This window comes from Gallus gallus, chromosome 6 (genome assembly GCF_016699485.2).
Source record: "Gallus gallus isolate bGalGal1 chromosome 6, bGalGal1.mat.broiler.GRCg7b, whole genome shotgun sequence".
In the NCBI taxonomy this organism is placed as follows: domain Eukaryota; kingdom Metazoa; phylum Chordata; class Aves; order Galliformes; family Phasianidae; genus Gallus; species Gallus gallus.
In genome coordinates this window covers 6,690,541-6,706,512 of record NC_052537.1, presented here as the reverse complement: position 1 = coordinate 6,706,512, position 15,972 = coordinate 6,690,541, and the positions used below count along the sequence as shown (strand labels likewise).

The 15,972-nt window shown below is 51.4% G+C and overlaps 3 protein-coding genes across 9 annotated transcripts in view; 2 read left to right on the top strand and 1 right to left on the bottom strand.

Moving 5' to 3' along the window:
• PCDH15 (protocadherin related 15) overlaps positions 1 to 15,972 on the bottom strand; it is a 990,968-nt gene that overhangs the window by 587,667 nt on the left and 387,329 nt on the right. The window lies entirely within an intron of this gene.
• LOC121113297 lies at positions 611 to 6,175 on the top strand. Of its 2 annotated transcripts, XM_040702558.1 has the most exons (7): positions 611 to 999; positions 1,332 to 1,417; positions 1,589 to 1,648; positions 1,755 to 1,831; positions 2,101 to 2,170; positions 2,334 to 2,383; positions 2,634 to 6,175. In XM_040702558.1, exons 2-7 carry the CDS (start codon positions 1,340 to 1,342, stop codon positions 2,773 to 2,775), a joined length of 477 nt encoding a protein of 158 aa, XP_040558492.1. In that variant the 5' UTR covers positions 611 to 999; positions 1,332 to 1,339; the 3' UTR covers positions 2,776 to 6,175. The 2 variants fall into 2 exon arrangements, with proteins under 2 accessions (XP_040558492.1, XP_040558491.1); XM_040702557.2 differs by lacking the exon at positions 611 to 999 and having other exon boundaries at positions 1,049 to 1,417.
• LOC121111196 lies at positions 13,233 to 15,439 on the top strand. Of its 2 annotated transcripts, XM_040702560.1 has the most exons (7): positions 13,233 to 13,629; positions 13,962 to 14,047; positions 14,219 to 14,278; positions 14,385 to 14,461; positions 14,730 to 14,799; positions 14,963 to 15,012; positions 15,264 to 15,439. In XM_040702560.1, exons 2-7 carry the CDS (start codon positions 13,970 to 13,972, stop codon positions 15,403 to 15,405), a joined length of 477 nt encoding a protein of 158 aa, XP_040558494.1. In that variant the 5' UTR covers positions 13,233 to 13,629; positions 13,962 to 13,969; the 3' UTR covers positions 15,406 to 15,439. The 2 variants fall into 2 exon arrangements, with proteins under 2 accessions (XP_040558494.1, XP_040558493.1); XM_040702559.2 differs by lacking the exon at positions 13,233 to 13,629 and having other exon boundaries at positions 13,679 to 14,047.

Genomic DNA, 15,972 nt, shown 5'->3' with positions numbered 1-15,972 from the left:
CCAAGAAACGTAGTAGTCACACTTCGATACACAGCCTCCACCCTGACACAGAACCATTCATCACAACCCTTTGGCTGCGTCCAATCAGCCAATTCCTAACCCACTGAACAGTCCATCCTTCAAATCCACCCCTCCCCAGTTTAGAGACAAGGATGTGGTGAGGGACCACGTCAAAGGCTTTGCAGAAGTCCAGATAGATGACACGCGTTGCCCTTCCCCTGTCCACCGATGCCATTACTCCATCACAGAAGGCCACCAGATTGGTCAGGTGCAATCTGCCCTTAACAAAGCCACGCTAGCTATCTTGAATCACCTCTTCAGCTCATCTTGTTCCTCTCCACTGGAAACCCCAGTTCACATACCTATCTCATCCTCCTTTTCCCTGGTGTCCATCTCAACCATTGAACTCAACCTGGCTGCTAAGGTAAAAGGGAACAAGAAACTCTTTTACAAGTATATCAACAGTAAGAGGAGGACCAGGGAAAATCTCCATTCCCTACTGGATGAGGCTGCGAATGTGACCGCTGAGGATAAGGAAAAGGCAGTGGAATGGGCTGCCCAGAGAGGTGGTGGAGTCACTGAGCCTGGTGGCGTTCAAAGACCGTTTGGATGTTGTGCTGAGGGACACGGTTTAGCGAGAACCATTGGTGAAGGGCGAATGGTTGGACTGGGTGATCCCGCGGGTCTTTTCCAACCTTAGCGATTCTATGATTCTATGATCGCCTCCTGATGCTCTGCACACCAGCCGAGGAGCGGCGCTTCCCCGTGGGCGGAGGGGCACGCGTCACAGCCAGAGCATTGTGACGCAATCACCCTGCAGAGTAGCAGAAGCACCGCTCCCTGGGCACAGAGAGCACTTGGTGCTGAGCACCGGCACTGCGAGGAGGTGGGAGAGATTGGGAGAGGAGACTGAAGGCAGAGAGTGCCCCCGGTGCCCTCCCAGCCCACAGCGTGGTCGAGGACTGTCGCGAACCCATCCGCAGCTGTGCGCACTGAGCGGTGAGAAGCCCTGCAGCTTGCCTGGCACCAGGCCTCGTCTCCCCTTCTCGCAGTGCCGGCGCACGGCCGTGTTGGGTCTGAAAGAGCCTGCCTGTGCCTGCCAGAACGGGGGGATGAGGCCATGCCTCACGGTCATGGGCTGGCAGCTGTACCCATGCCGGCACTCGTGGCAGTGGCCAGGGCTGCACGTGGGACACCCGGTGTGCCAAAGCACAGCCGGAAAGGAGCACGCGTGAGCTCCCACGCGCAATGGCGCACTGGGATAGGGTTCTATCCCTGCCATGCCCACAGCCGTGCCCCTCACACCCATCTGCCTTCTGTTGCGCGCGCAGCTGAAGCCATGGCAGAGAAGTACTCCAGTGAAATGCTGGCGGTAGACAACGCTGAGTCAGGCGCACTGCTGGAGGAGCTCATGGAGGTGCGTGAGCCACCTGCAGAAACCCCGCAGGGCAGAGCTGCTGGGCCACGCAGCCAGGGCGCCGCAGGGCTTGCTGCCCCGCTCCGGCCTGGCCTTGCTGTGCCCTGGGCGCGGGCTGCAAACACCCTTTCCCACCCTGCATCCATGCCCCTGGTCCCCATTGCCTTGCAGTATAAGAAGAGGTCTGCGGAGCTGGCAGCTGTTCTCCGAGAGCAGACCAAAATCCGTCAGGTACGCAGGGTGGGAGGGAGAGAATGGAGAGCAGCGCACTGATCGGGGAAAGCCCCCTGCCTGCAGACACGGGACGGGCTCTTGACCGGACCCTTTCCTTCCCCAGGCACTGAAGGAGGAGGTGGAAATGGAGATGAAAAACCTCCAGAAGGCACAACGGAGGGCCCAAAAGCGCACTGCGCCGTGAGTAGCAGCACAGCCCAGACCTGAGGCAGGGGGGAGCTGGGATCCCAGCAGCCCCCAGCCATCTGGGCCGTCGGCTGGAGCTCGGGAAGGCCGGCCCTGTGCAGGTCTGGCACCCAGGGGTGCCCGTCCCAGCTCCAGCAGAGGCCGGGCAGCTGCCTCGGGTCCCCGTGGCCACCATGGGATGGGGGGGGGGGGGGGGGGGTAGGGGAGAGGTCCTGGTGCCGGCCGAGGCCTCTTCTCACACACCAAACTCCCCGCGTCTGTAGCAGGAGGAAGATGACACGCAGGGAAGAGCACATGAGTTCCCTGCTGCAGGAGACAGTGGCTGTGCGATTGGTAAGAGAGAAAGCCCCAGCGGGGCCTTGGGGAGGGAAGGCTCACCTCAGGGCCACCGCAGGGGATATGGGCCTCCCTCTGGCTGTGGGGACGAAGGAGGGCTTCCGAGTGCCCAAACCTGCGCTCACCCCAACGCGTGGCCCTACTTTGCTTTGTCCTCTAGGATGAGCAGACGGCAGCACAGAAGCATCCACTTGTAACTTCCTGGCTGCGGTGAGTCGCCCTGGGGTCCAGAGACCATCAGGCAGCTTTTGACTTTTGGGGGATAAAATGCCTCAGTATTGCTTAGGGTCCTGGGTGGGAGAGCAGGTGGGGTGGGGATCTTGGCAGCCCTGCGCAGAGCTACAACAGATTCCGTTGCTCCCTGTATGGCACATGTCCACGGGCCACTTGCCGGGGCTGGTTGGAAAGTGCTGTGACAAACGTGCCCCCGGATCTGACTGGACCTTCTTCTCTTCCACAGGAGGTTTCTGCTGTTCTTGGGCCTGCTGCAGCTTGTTTTCTTCACCCTAGTTGTGCTGCAGAAGGACATCCTCCGCTGGGTCCTGCCTGCAGAGCTGGCACCTGCCCTTGGCATCCGTCCACCTACGCCCGCTCTTTTCTGACCCCAGAACACACTGCGGCCCTTCATCGGGACACCATTGGGCCTGCACAAGCATTAGGGAGTCTGTCACCATTGTCACCCTGTCACCAATCACGTCAATAAAATCCATCCCAATTCCCAAATGTCTTATTCGTGCATGAGAGGCGTTAGAGCCCGTCGACAAATCCCTGTTGAACCTTGGGAAGGATAAAGTGGGATTCCGGAGCTAAGAAACAGGACTCAGGGAATCGGCAAGGCTGGAAATGACCTCCAAGGGCTCCAACCATCCACCTATCACCAATATGTCCCATGACTCCACGGCCCTAGGTACAAAAGCTAAAAGTTTCTTGAACACCCCCAGGGTTGGTGACTGCATCACCCCCAGAAATGCCTCCGAAAGCAAGCTTTGAGCCAAAAGCAAAGCAGGGTTCGTTCACCCCACCATAACCGCTACATGAGCTCTAGGAGAACTCTCCGTTTGCATTTCTGTGTTTTCACCTACCGCAACTATACCCAAGTTTCTACGCAAGAGCTAAAACCTTTACATTCCCAGAAGTTGTTGTTTTCTTTTGTGAGCTTCTTTATCAAACGTAGATGCTTTTTTAATGCAGCCCGGGATAGAGTTGGCCTTCCAGGCTGCAAGCATGCACTGCCGGCTCCCGTCCACCTTCTGGTCCACCAGGACCCCAAAGACCTTCTCCACACCAAAGCCCTGAGAAAGGTTTCCCTTCCAGACCAGTCAAAGCTGATCACTCAGTCATGGACTACTAGCATCTCACCGGCTCTTCCTATACACTTGAGAAGACATAGCTCAGAGACAACTAGAACAAACCAACCCTCTAAGAGCAACAAAAACAAACAACTGGCACTTCTGACAGTGTCAGCAAATTTCAGGTCACGATTTGAAAGACAGAAGCTGAGGCTGACTGAAAATCGTACCCTCGCCCACCACGACAGAGTCTCAGGTCAAGTAGTCAGAGCATGCTCACGCTCATCTAGAAACCAACATTTGACATTTGAGCCTGCATGTCAGTATTGCCTTCCTGCAGTAAGCTTACTTATTATTGGCCATGTGGCCAATCCAATGCACAAATCCAAGTCAAGAAATCTCAACTGACTGACTAAACATCGACCTTAAAATCAGAAATTCCTGCTCTCCTAAGCAGTCTGCTGGATTACTCCTAGTAAAATAGTCATTCCTTTTACCTAGTATTTTTAAATGTGTTCTACATGTGGTGATACTCTGGCAGTGGTGAAGCTTCAGTTTCATGTCTGTTCAGTCCAAGTTTTATGAAACAACTTTCGGCTCCCTGTAATGACATTGTCAGTGCTGTGACAGAAACCAAGCTTCAGAAAGTCCTCAAGGATACAAAAAATTGAAGACATTTGTTTCATTCATCTACTTCCTCTGCCTTCAGTTAGAATACAGAAAGAATTTAGCAGGTACACTTGCTGAACTAGCTGTTCTCAACATCTGGATCTTAAGTCCAGCGATAACATGCATGACGAACTCTGATTGTTCCCGCTCCACCTTTCAATAACACGCATGCTTTGTTATTCTGTTTTGTCTATCGAGTCTCTCTCATGGAAGCATGTAAAAACCATAAACCACCAGCAACTAAACAAGCAGCCCATGTTTCTTTGGCCTTTATGTTTCTTCTGTTGATTCTCTCTTCCAGTTATTCATATTACAACAGGAATTTATTTATTTACTTACTTATTTTGGAAGATCAAGTAAATAGAATATACTGGTAGACACACAAAGGATTGTGCATTTCACTTGACTTTGACATCATTTGCTTCCCCCCCCCACCCCCCTCCGTGATTACTCAAAAAGACTATTTCAAATGAAAAAAGCAAGCCTTAAAGAAGTCCTAAGTGGTGTAAAGAACAAGTATTCTAATTTCTCAAGAAGAAGAAATTCCATGCATCTTCCAAAAGAAAGGATTTACCTAGCTATTCTGCCTGTCTTCCCCATCATTTTTAGTAGTTAGTACATTAGTACCTTCTACTACTGTAGTTATATCACCATACCAAGATTATCTTGATGCTTATATTCTTCAGCTACTTGCAGAATGTTACGGTTCCCTAAATCATAGTCATTATTGGAAGCATTCTTACTCGTACTTCTGGTAGAACTTAAGAGGTTCCTGGTACAAGTCAAAAATATTTTGGCAAAATTTACAAAAGCACACTTAATATCATCACTTCCAATATAAGCATGTGCAACAAATACATAGGCTTCATCATACATTGTAAGAGAAAACCTCGTCTTGCTCTATACTCATCATTTTCCTCTGAAACACGCCATTCACCACCACACTGTGCTCACATTCACCCTTTTGCCTCCCTAAAAGTTCAGCAAGGATTGCTGAACGCCAGTGGGTGCCCTTTTTTTCCAACACCAAGTAATTCAATGACACACCTGTGCTTCATCCACGCTCCTATATCAGACGCCATCCTGTCAGACTGCAGACAGCAACAGAAGTCATGGGGCATTGACAGGAAGGTTCAAAATCTACCACCAACATCCACTTCCAACGTTACAGTCCAACACACTAAAGAAGGAGGCACTAACAGAGCAGACCTAATAGGAAGTCCCCCAGGTTAAGAAACGCAGCTGAAAAGCTCACATTCATGCACACCATCATCACCACAGGTAAAGCAGACAGACAAAACTGTACTACCCATTTTTGTACTATCATCTCTCACCTGTAAGCTGAGCACCCACATTAGCAAATCCACTGTCACAGAATTTAACATGTTTTTTTTGTTTTGTTTTGTTTTTTTCCCTGATATACATTCTTGTTTTGTTGTTGTTGTTGTTTTTTCTTCAAAGTAGTCCCTTAATTTGTTAGAGTTTTTTCTGGTGCAGATATTTCCAATGGCACCATTCTTTCCTGATCATCAGGGGCAATAGCTGAACATCACCACCCATTTTATTCCGGTGACGTAGCTGTGGTCATTATAAGGCAATCATTCTGCATTTCTCTGAGCTGTTTTCAACTTTCTTATCTTCACCACGTAATGAATGTTAAGTGCTGTATTCATCAAATACTACCAAGCAAAGTAGAGTGTCTTCTACACAAAGGAAATATGAATATGACCTTTGCATAACACTAAACAGGAAGTTAAAACATTAGTTCCTAAGATCGAAAGGCCTTAGGAACATAAGCAGCTTATTTATGTATTAAGGACGTAACACGTTTACATTTTCTCATTCATTACGTTTTTCACTAATTTCCTCTCCAGCACTTCACCTCCCTTATTGCCTGTACCAAGTGGGCATGTTTTTCACATTTTGGACAAAAGGCAACAATCTATACACTATCAAGGAAAAGAAAGCATTCTACAGAACATGACACATTAGTTCTAGAGTATTTTTTAATCAAAAAACCATTTTTTTAGAAGCTACAGCAAAAGAAAAAAAAAAAAAAAAGTGATCTCCATCTTATTTACGTTCAACAGAACAGTCAGCAAGAACAATGAAAAATCCCAGTAATTGTTTTTAAGAATAGGAGACAGTTGATACAGCTGCCTTCTGTCAGTTTCAGGTCACCCAAGAAACGTAGTAGTCACACTTCGATACACAGCCTCCACCCTGACACAGAACCATTCATCACAACCCTTTGGCTGCGTCCAATCAGCCAATTCCTAACCCACTGAACAGTCCATCCTTCAAATCCACCCCTCCCCAGTTTAGAGACAAGGATGTGGTGAGGGACCACGTCAAAGGCTTTGCAGAAGTCCAGATAGATGACACGCGTTGCCCTTCCCCTGTCCACCGATGCCATTACTCCATCACAGAAGGCCACCAGATTGGTCAGGTGCAATCTGCCCTTAACAAAGCCACGCTAGCTATCTTGAATCACCTCTTCAGCTCATCTTGTTCCTCTCCACTGGAAACCCCAGTTCACATACCTATCTCATCCTCCTTTTCCCTGGTGTCCATCTCAACCATTGAACTCAACCTGGCTGCTAAGGTAAAAGGGAACAAGAAACTCTTTTACAAGTATATCAACAGTAAGAGGAGGACCAGGGAAAATCTCCATTCCCTACTGGATGAGGCTGCGAATGTGACCGCTGAGGATAAGGAAAAGGCAGTGGAATGGGCTGCCCAGAGAGGTGGTGAAGTCACTGAGCCTGGTGGCGTTCAAAGACCGTTTGGATGTTGTGCTGAGGGACACGGTTTAGCGAGAACCATTGGTGAAGGGCGAATGGTTGGACTGGGTGATCCCGTGGGTCTTTTCCAACCTTAGCGATTCTATGATTCTATGATCGCCTCCTGATGCTCTGCACACCAGCCGAGGAGCGGCGCTTCCCCGTGGGCGGAGGGGCACGCGTCACAGCCAGAGCATTGTGACGCAATCACCCTGCAGAGTAGCAGAAGCACCGCTCCCTGGGCACAGAGAGCACTTGGTGCTGAGCACTGGCACTGCGAGGAGGTGGGAGAGATTGGGAGAGGAGACTGAAGGCAGAGAGTGCCCCCGGTGCCCTCCCAGCCCACAGCGTGGTCGAGGACTGTCGCGAACCCATCCGCAGCTGTGCGCACTGAGCGGTAAGAAGCCCTGCAGCTTGCCTGGCACCAGGCCTCGTCTCCCCTTCTCGCAGTGCCGGCGCACGGCCGTGTTGGGTCTGAAAGAGCCTGCCTGTGCCTGCCAGAGGGGGGGGATGAGGCCATGCCTCATGGTCATGGGCTGGCAGCTGTACCCATGCCGGCACTCGTGGCAGTGGCCAGGGCTGCACGTGGGACACCCGGTGTGCCAAAGCACAGCCGGAAAGGAGCACGCGTGAGCTCCCACGCGCAATGGCGCACTGGGATAGGGTTCTATCCCTGCCATGCCCACAGCCGTGCCCCTCACACCCATCTGCCTTCTGTTGCGCGCGCAGCTGAAGCCATGGCAGAGAAGTACTCCAGTGAAATGCTGGCGGTAGACAACGCTGAGTCAGGCGCACTGCTGGAGGAGCTCATGGAGGTGCGTGAGCCACCTGCAGAAACCCCGCAGGGCAGAGCTGCTGGGCCACGCAGCCAGGGCGCCGCAGGGCTTGCTGCCCTGCTCCGGCCTGGCCTTGCTGTGCCCTGGGCGCGGGCTGCAAACACCCTTTCCCACCCTGCATCCATGCCCCTGGTCCCCATTGCCTTGCAGTATAAGAAGAGGTCTGCGGAGCTGGCAGCTGTTCTCCGAGAGCAGACCAAAATCCGTCAGGTACGCAGGGTGGGAGGGAGAGAATGGAGAGCAGCGCACTGATCGGGGAAAGCCCCCTGCCAGCAGACACGGGACGGGCTCTTGACCGGACCCTTTCCTTCCCCAGGCACTGAAGGAGGAGGTGGAAATGGAGATGAAAAACCTCCAGAAGGCACAACGGAGGGCCCAAAAGCGCACTGCGCCGTGAGTAGCAGCACAGCCCAGACCTGAGGCAGGGGGGAGCTGGGATCCCAGCAGCCCCCAGCCATCTGGGCCGTCGGCTGGAGCTCGGGAAGGCCGGGCCTGTGCAGGTCTGGCACCCAGGGGTGCCCGTCCCAGCTCCAGCAGAGGCCGGGCAGCTGCCTCGGGTCCCCGTGGCCACCATGGGATGGGGGGGGGGGGGGGGGTTAGGGGAGAGGTCCTGGTGCCGGCCGAGGCCTCTTCTCACACACCAAACTCCCCGCGTCTGTAGCAGGAGGAAGACGACACGCAGGGAAGAGCACATGAGTTCCCTGCTGCAGGAGACAGTGGCTGTGCGATTGGTAAGAGAGAAAGCCCCAGCGGGGCCTTGGGGAGGGAAGGCTCACCTCAGGGCCACCGCAGGGGATATGGGCCTCCCTCTGGCTGTGGGGACGAAGGAGGGCTTCCGAGTGCCCAAACCTGCGCTCACCCCAACGCGTGGCCCTACTTTGCTTTGTCCTCTAGGATGAGCAGACGGCAGCACAGAAGCATCCACTTGTAACTTCCTGGCTGCGGTGAGTCGCCCTGGGGTCCAGAGACCATCAGGCAGCTTTTGACTTTTGGGGGATAAAATGCCTCAGTATTGCTTAGGGTCCTGGGTGGGAGAGCAGGTGGGGTGGGGATCTTGGCAGCCCTGCGCAGAGCTACAACAGATTCCGTTGCTCCCTGTATGGCACATGTCCACGGGCCACTTGCCGGGGCTGGTTGGAAAGTGCTGTGACAAACGTGCCCCCGGATCTGACTGGACCTTCTTCTCTTCCACAGGAGGTTTCTGCTGTTCTTGGGCCTGCTGCAGCTTGTTTTCTTCACCCTAGTTGTGCTGCAGAAGGACATCCTCCGCTGGGTCCTGCCTGCAGAGCTGGCACCTGCCCTTGGCATCCGTCCACCTACGCCCGCTCTTTTCTGACCCCAGAACACACTGCGGCCCTTCATCGGGACACCATTGGGTCTGCACAAGCATGAGGGAGTCTGTCACCATTGTCACCCTGTCACCAATCACGTCAATAAAATCCATCCCAATTCCCAAATGTCTTATTCGTGCATGAGAGGCGTTAGAGCCCGTCGACAAATCCCTGTTGAACCTTGGGAAGGATAAAGTGGGATTCTGGAGCTAAGAAACAGGACTCAGGGAATCGGCAAGGCTGGAAATGACCTCCAAGGGCTCCAACCATCCACCTATCACCAATATGTCCCATGACTCCACGGCCCTAGGTACAAAAGCTAAAAGTTTCTTGAACACCCCCAGGGTTGGTGACTGCATCACCCCCAGAAATGCCTCCGAAAGCAAGCTTGGAGCCAAAAGCAAAGCAGGGTTCGTTCACCCCACCATAACCGCTACATGAGCTCTAGGAGAACTCTCCGTTTGCATTTCTGCGTTTTCACCTACCGCAACTATACCCAAGTTTCTACGCAAGAGCTAAAACCTTTACATTCCCAGAAGTTGTTGTTTTCTTTTGTGAGCTTCTTTATCAAACGTAGATGCTTTTTTAATGCAGCCCGGGAGAGAGTTGGCCTTCCAGGCTGCAAGCATGCACTGCCGGCTCCCGTCCACCTTCTGGTCCACCAGGACCCCAAAGACCTTCTCCACACCAAAGCCCTGAGAAAGGTTTCCCTTCCAGACCAGTCAAAGCTGATCACTCAGTCATGGACTACTAGCATCTCACCGGCTCTTCCTATACACTTGAGAAGACATAGCTCAGAGACAACTAGAACAAACCAACCCTCTAAGAGCAACAAAAACAAACAACTGGCACTTCTGACAGTGTCAGCAAATTTCAGGTCACCATTTGAAAGACAGAAGCTGAGGCTGACTGAAAATCGTACCCTCGCCCACCACGACAGAGTCTCAGGTCAAGTAGTCAGAGCATGCTCACGCTCATCTAGAAACCAACATTTGACATTTGAGCCTGCATGTCAGTATTGCCTTCCTGCAGTAAGCTTACTTATTATTGGCCATGTGGCCAATCCAATGCACAAATCCAAGTCAAGAAATCTCAACTGACTGACTAAACATCGACCTTAAAATCAGAAATTCCTGCTCTCCTAAGCAGTCTGCTGGATTACTCCTAGTAAAATAGTCATTCCTTTTACCTAGTATTTTTAAATGTGTTCTACATGTGGTGATACTCTGGCAGTGGTGAAGCTTCAGTTTCATGTCTGTTCAGTCCAAGTTTTATGAAACAACTTTCGGCTCCCTGTAATGACATTGTCAGTGCTGTGACAGAAACCAAGCTTCAGAAAGTCCTCAAGGATACAAAAAATTGAAGACATTTGTTTCATTCATCTACTTCCTCTGCCTTAAGTTAGAATACAGAAAGAATTTAGCAGGTACACTTGCTGAACTAGCTGTTCTCAACATCTGGATCTTAAGTCCAGCGATAACATGCATGACGAACTCTGATTGTTCCCGCTCCACCTTTCAATAACACGCATGCTTTGTTATTCTGTTTTGTCTATCGAGTCTCTCTCATGGAAGCATGTAAAAACCATAAACCACCAGGAACTAAACAAGCAGCCCATGTTTCTTTGGCCTTTATGTTTCTTCTGTTGATTCTCTCTTCCAGTTATTCATATTACAACAGGAATTTATTTATTTACTTACTTATTTTGGAAGATCAAGTAAATAGAATATACTGGTAGACACACAAAGGATTGTGCATTTCACTTGACTTTGACATCATTTGCTTTCCCCCCCCACCCCCCTCCGTGATTACTCAAAAAGACTATTTCAAATGAAAAAAGCAAGCCTTAAAGAAGTCCTAAGTGGTGTAAAGAACAAGTATTCTAATTTCTCAAGAAGAAGAAATTCCATGCATCTTCCAAAAGAAAGGATTTACCTAGCTATTCTGCCTGTCTTCCCCATCATTTTTAGTAGTTAGTACATTAGTACCTTCTACTACTGTAGTTATATCACCATACCAAGATTATCTTGATGCTTATATTCTTCAGCTACTTGCAGAATGTTACAGTTCCCTAAATCATAGTCATTATTGGAAGCATTCTTACTCGTACTTCTGGTAGAACTTAAGAGGTTCCTGGTACAAGTCAAAAATATTTTGGCAAAATTTACAAAAGCACACTTAATATCATCACTTCCAATATAAGCATGTGCAACAAATACATAGGCTTCATCATACATTGTAAGAGAAAACCTCGTCTTGCTCTATACTCATCATTTTCCTCTGAAACACGCCATTCACCACCACACTGTGCTCACATTCACCCTTTTGCCTCCCTAAAAGTTCAGCAAGGATTGCTGAACGCCAGTGGGTGCCCTTTTTTTCCAACACCAAGTAATTCAATGACACACCTGTGCTTCATCCACGCTCCTATATCAGACGCCATCCTGTCAGACTGCAGACAGCAACAGAAGTCATGGGGCATTGACAGGAAGGTTCAAAATCTACCACCAACATCCACTTCCAACATTACAGTCCAACACACTAAAGAAGGAGGCACTAACAGAGCAGACCTAATAGGAAGTCCCCCAGGTTAAGAAACGCAGCTGAAAAGCTCACATTCATGCACACCATCATCACCACAGGTAAAGCAGACAGACAAAACTGTACTACCCATTTTTGTACTATCATCTCTCACCTGTAAGCTGAGCACCCACATTAGCAAATCCACTGTCACAGAATTTAACATGTTTTTTTTGTTTTGTTTTGTTTTTTTCCCTGATATACATTCTTGTTTTGTTGTTGTTGTTGTTTTTTCTTCAAAGTAGTCCCTTAATTTGTTAGAGTTTTTTCTGGTGCAGATATTTCCAATGGCACCATTCTTTCCTGATCATCAGGGGCAATAGCTGAACATCACCACCCATTTTATTCCGGTGACGTAGCTGTGGTCATTATAAGGCAATCATTCTGCATTTCTCTGAGCTGTTTTCAACTTTCTTATCTTCACCACGTAATGAATGTTAAGTGCTGTATTCATCAAATACTACCAAGCAAAGTAGAGTGTCTTCTACACAAAGGAAATATGAATATGACCTTTGCATAACACTAAACAGGAAGTTAAAACATTAGTTCCTAAGATCGAAAGGCCTTAGGAACATAAGCAGCTTATTTATGTATTAAGGACGTAACACGTTTACATTTTCTCATTCATTACGGTTTTCACTAATTTCCTCTCCAGCACTTCACCTCCCTTATTGCCTGTACCAAGTGGGCATGTTTTTCACATTTTGGACAAAAGGCAACAATCTATACACTATCAAGGAAAAGAAAGCATTCTACAGAACATGACACATTAGTTCTAGAGTATTTTTTAATCAAAAAAACCATTTTTTTAGAAGCTACAGCAAAAAAAAAAAAAAAAAAAAAAAAAAGTGATCTCCATCTTATTTACGTTCAACAGAACAGTCAGCAAGAACAATGAAAAAATCCCAGTAATTGTTTTTAAGAATAGGAGACAGTTGATACAGCTGCCTTCTGTCAGTTTCAGGTCACCCAAGAAACATAGTAGTCACACTTCGATACACAGCCTCCACCCTAATACAGAACCATTCATCACAACCCTTTGGCTGCGTCCAATCAGCCAATTCCTAACCCACTGAACAGTCCATCCTTCAAATCCACACCTCCCCAGTTTAGAGAGAAGGATGTGGTGAGGGACCACGTCAAAGGCTTTGCAGAAGTCCAGATAGATGACACGCGTTGCCCTTCCCCTGTCCACCGATGCCATTACTCCATCACAGAAGGCCACCAGATTGGTCAGGTGCAATCTGCCCTTAACAAAGCCACGCTAGCTATCTTGAATCACCTCTTCAGCTCATCTTGTTCCTCTCCACTGGAAACCCCAGTTCACATACCTATCTCATCCTCCTTTTCCCTGGTGTCCATCTCAACCATTGAACTCAACCTGGCTGCTAAGGTAAAAGGGAACAAGAAACTCTTTTACAAGTATATCAACAGTAAGAGGAGGAGCAGGGAAAATCTCCATTCCCTACTGGATGAGGCTGCGAATGTGACCGCTGAGGATAAGGAAAAGGCAGTGGAATGGGCTGCCCAGAGAGGTGGTGGAGTCACTGAGCCTGGTGGCGTTCAAAGACCGTTTGGATGTTGTGCTGAGGGACACGGTTTAGCGAGAACCATTGGTGAAGGGCGAATGGTTGGACTGGGTGATCCCGTGGGTCTTTTCCAACCTTAGCGATTCTATGATTCTATGATCGCCTCCTGATGCTCTGCACACCAGCCGAGGAGCGGCGCTTCCCCGTGGGCGGAGGGGCACGCGTCACAGCCAGAGCATTGTGACGCAATCACCCTGCAGAGTAGCAGAAGCACCGCTCCCTGGGCACAGAGAGCACTTGGTGCTGAGCACTGGCACTGCGAGGAGGTGGGAGAGATTGGGAGAGGAGACTGAAGGCAGAGAGTGCCCCCGGTGCCCTCCCAGCCCACAGCGTGGTCGAGGACTGTCGCGAACTCATCCGCAGCTGTGCGCACTGAGCGGTAAGAAGCCCTGCAGCTTGCCTGGCACCAGGCCTCGTCTCCCCTTCTCGCAGTGCCGGCGCACGGCCGTGTTGGGTCTGAAAGAGCCTGCCTGTGCCTGCCAGAGGGGGGAGATGAGGCCATGCCTCATGGTCATGGGCTGGCAGCTGTACCCATGCCGGCACTCGTGGCAGTGGCCAGGGCTGCACGTGGGACACCCGGTGTGCCAAAGCACAGCCGGAAAGGAGCACGCGTGAGCTCCCACGCGCAATGGCGCACTGGGATAGGGTTCTATCCCTGCCATGCCCACAGCCGTGCCCCTCACACCCATCTGCCTTCTGTTGCGCGCGCAGCTGAAGCCATGGCAGAGAAGTACTCCAGTGAAATGCTGGCGGTAGACAACGCTGAGTCAGGCGCACTGCTGGAGGAGCTCATGGAGGTGCGTGAGCCACCTGCAGAAACCCCGCAGGGCAGAGCTGCTGGGCCACGCAGCCAGGGCGCCGCAGGGCTTGCTGCCCTGCTCGGGCCTGGCCTTGCTGTGCCCTGGGCGCGGGCTGCAAACACCCTTTCCCACCCTGCATCCATGCCCCTGGTCCCTATTGCCTTGCAGTGTAAGAAGAGGTCTGCGGAGCTGGCAGCTGTTCTCCGAGAGCAGACCAAAATCCGTCAGGTACGCAGGGTGGGAGGGAGAGAATGGAGAGCAGCGCACTGATCGGGGAAAGCCCCCTGCCAGCAGACACGGGACGGGCTCTTGACCGGACCCTTTCCTTCCCCAGGCACTGAAGGAGGAGGTGGAAATGGAGATGAAAAACCTCCAGAAGGCACAACGGAGGGCCCAAAAGCGCACTGCGCCGTGAGTAGCAGCACAGCCCAGACCTGAGGCAGGGGGGAGCTGGGATCCCAGCAGCCCCCAGCCATCTGGGCCGTCGGCTGGAGCTCGGGAAGGCCGGGCCTGTGCAGGTCTGGCACCCAGGGGTGCCCGTCCCAGCTCCAGCAGAGGCCGGGCAGCTGCCTCGGGTCCCCGTGGCCACCATGGGATGGGGGGGGGGGGGGGGGTTAGGGGAGAGGTCCTGGTGCCGGCCGAGGCCTCTTCTCACACACCAAACTCCCCGCGTCTGTAGCAGGAGGAAGACGGCACGCAGGGAAGAGCACATGAGTTCCCTGCTGCAGGAGACAGTGGCTGTGCGATTGGTAAGAGAGAAAGCCCCAGCGGGGCCTTGGGGAGGGAAGGCTCACCTCAGGGCCACCGCAGGGGATATGGGCCTCCCTCTGGCTGTGGGGACGAAGGAGGGCTTCCGAGTGCCCAAACCTGCGCTCACCCCAACGCGTGGCCCTACTTTGCTTTGTCCTCTAGGATGAGCAGACGGCAGCACAGAAGCATCCACTTGTAACTTCCTGGCTGCGGTGAGTCGCCCTGGGGTCCAGAGACCATCAGGCAGCTTTTGACTTTTGGGGGATAAAATGCCTCAGTATTGCTTAGGGTCCTGGGTGGGAGAGCAGGTGGGGTGGGGATCTTGGCAGCCCTGCGCAGAGCTACAACAGATTCCGTTGCTCCCTGTATGGCACATGTCCACAGGGCCACTTGCCGGGGCTGGTTGGAAAGTGCTGTGACAAACGTGCCCCCGGATCTGACTGGACCTTCTTCTCTTCCACAGGAGGTTTCTGCTGTTCTTGGGCCTGCTGCAGCTTGTTTTCTTCACCCTAGTTGTGCTGCAGAAGGACATCCTCCGCTGGGTCCTGCCTGCAGAGCTGGCACCTGCCCTTGGCATCCGTCCACCTACGCCCGCTCTTTTCTGACCCCAGAACACACTGCGGCCCTTCATCGGGACACCATTGGGTCCTGCACAAGCATGAGGGAGTCTGTCACCACTGTCACCCTGTCACCAATCACGTCAATAAAATCCATCCCAATTCCCAAATGTCTTATTCGTGCATGAGAGGCGTTAGAGCCCGTCGACAAATCCCTGTTGAACCTTGGGAAGGATAAAGTGGGATTCTGGAGCTAAGAAACAGGACTCAGGGAATCGGCAAGGCTGGAAATGACCTCCAAGGGCTCCAACCATCCACCTATCACCAATATGTCCCATGACTCCACGGCCCTAGGTACAAAAGCTAAAAGTTTCTTGAACACCCCCAGGGTTGGTGACTGCATCACCCCCAGAAATGCCTCCGAAAGCAAGCTTGGAGCCAAAAGCAAAGCAGGGTTCGTTCACCCCACCATAACCGCTACATGAGCTCTAGGAGAACTCTCCGTTTGCATTTCTGCGTTTTCACCTACCGCAACTATACCCAAGTTTCTACGCAAGAGCTAAAACCTTTACATTCCCAGAAGTTGTTGTTTTCTTTTGTGAGCTGCTTTATCAA

Coding starts and splice junctions, on each gene's coding strand:
- LOC121113297 (XM_040702557.2), top strand. CDS start 1,121: ATGCCTCACGGTCATGGGCTGGCAGCTGTACCCATGCCGGCACTCGTG. Junction 1,418..1,588: donor TGCTGGAGGAGCTCATGGAG/GTGCGTGAGCCA, acceptor ATTGCCTTGCAG/TATAAGAAGAGGTCTGCGGA. Junction 2,384..2,633: donor CTTGTAACTTCCTGGCTGCG/GTGAGTCGCCCT, acceptor TCTCTTCCACAG/GAGGTTTCTGCTGTTCTTGG.
- LOC121111196 (XM_040702559.2), top strand. CDS start 13,751: ATGCCTCATGGTCATGGGCTGGCAGCTGTACCCATGCCGGCACTCGTG. Junction 14,048..14,218: donor TGCTGGAGGAGCTCATGGAG/GTGCGTGAGCCA, acceptor ATTGCCTTGCAG/TGTAAGAAGAGGTCTGCGGA. Junction 14,800..14,962: donor AGACAGTGGCTGTGCGATTG/GTAAGAGAGAAA, acceptor TTTGTCCTCTAG/GATGAGCAGACGGCAGCACA.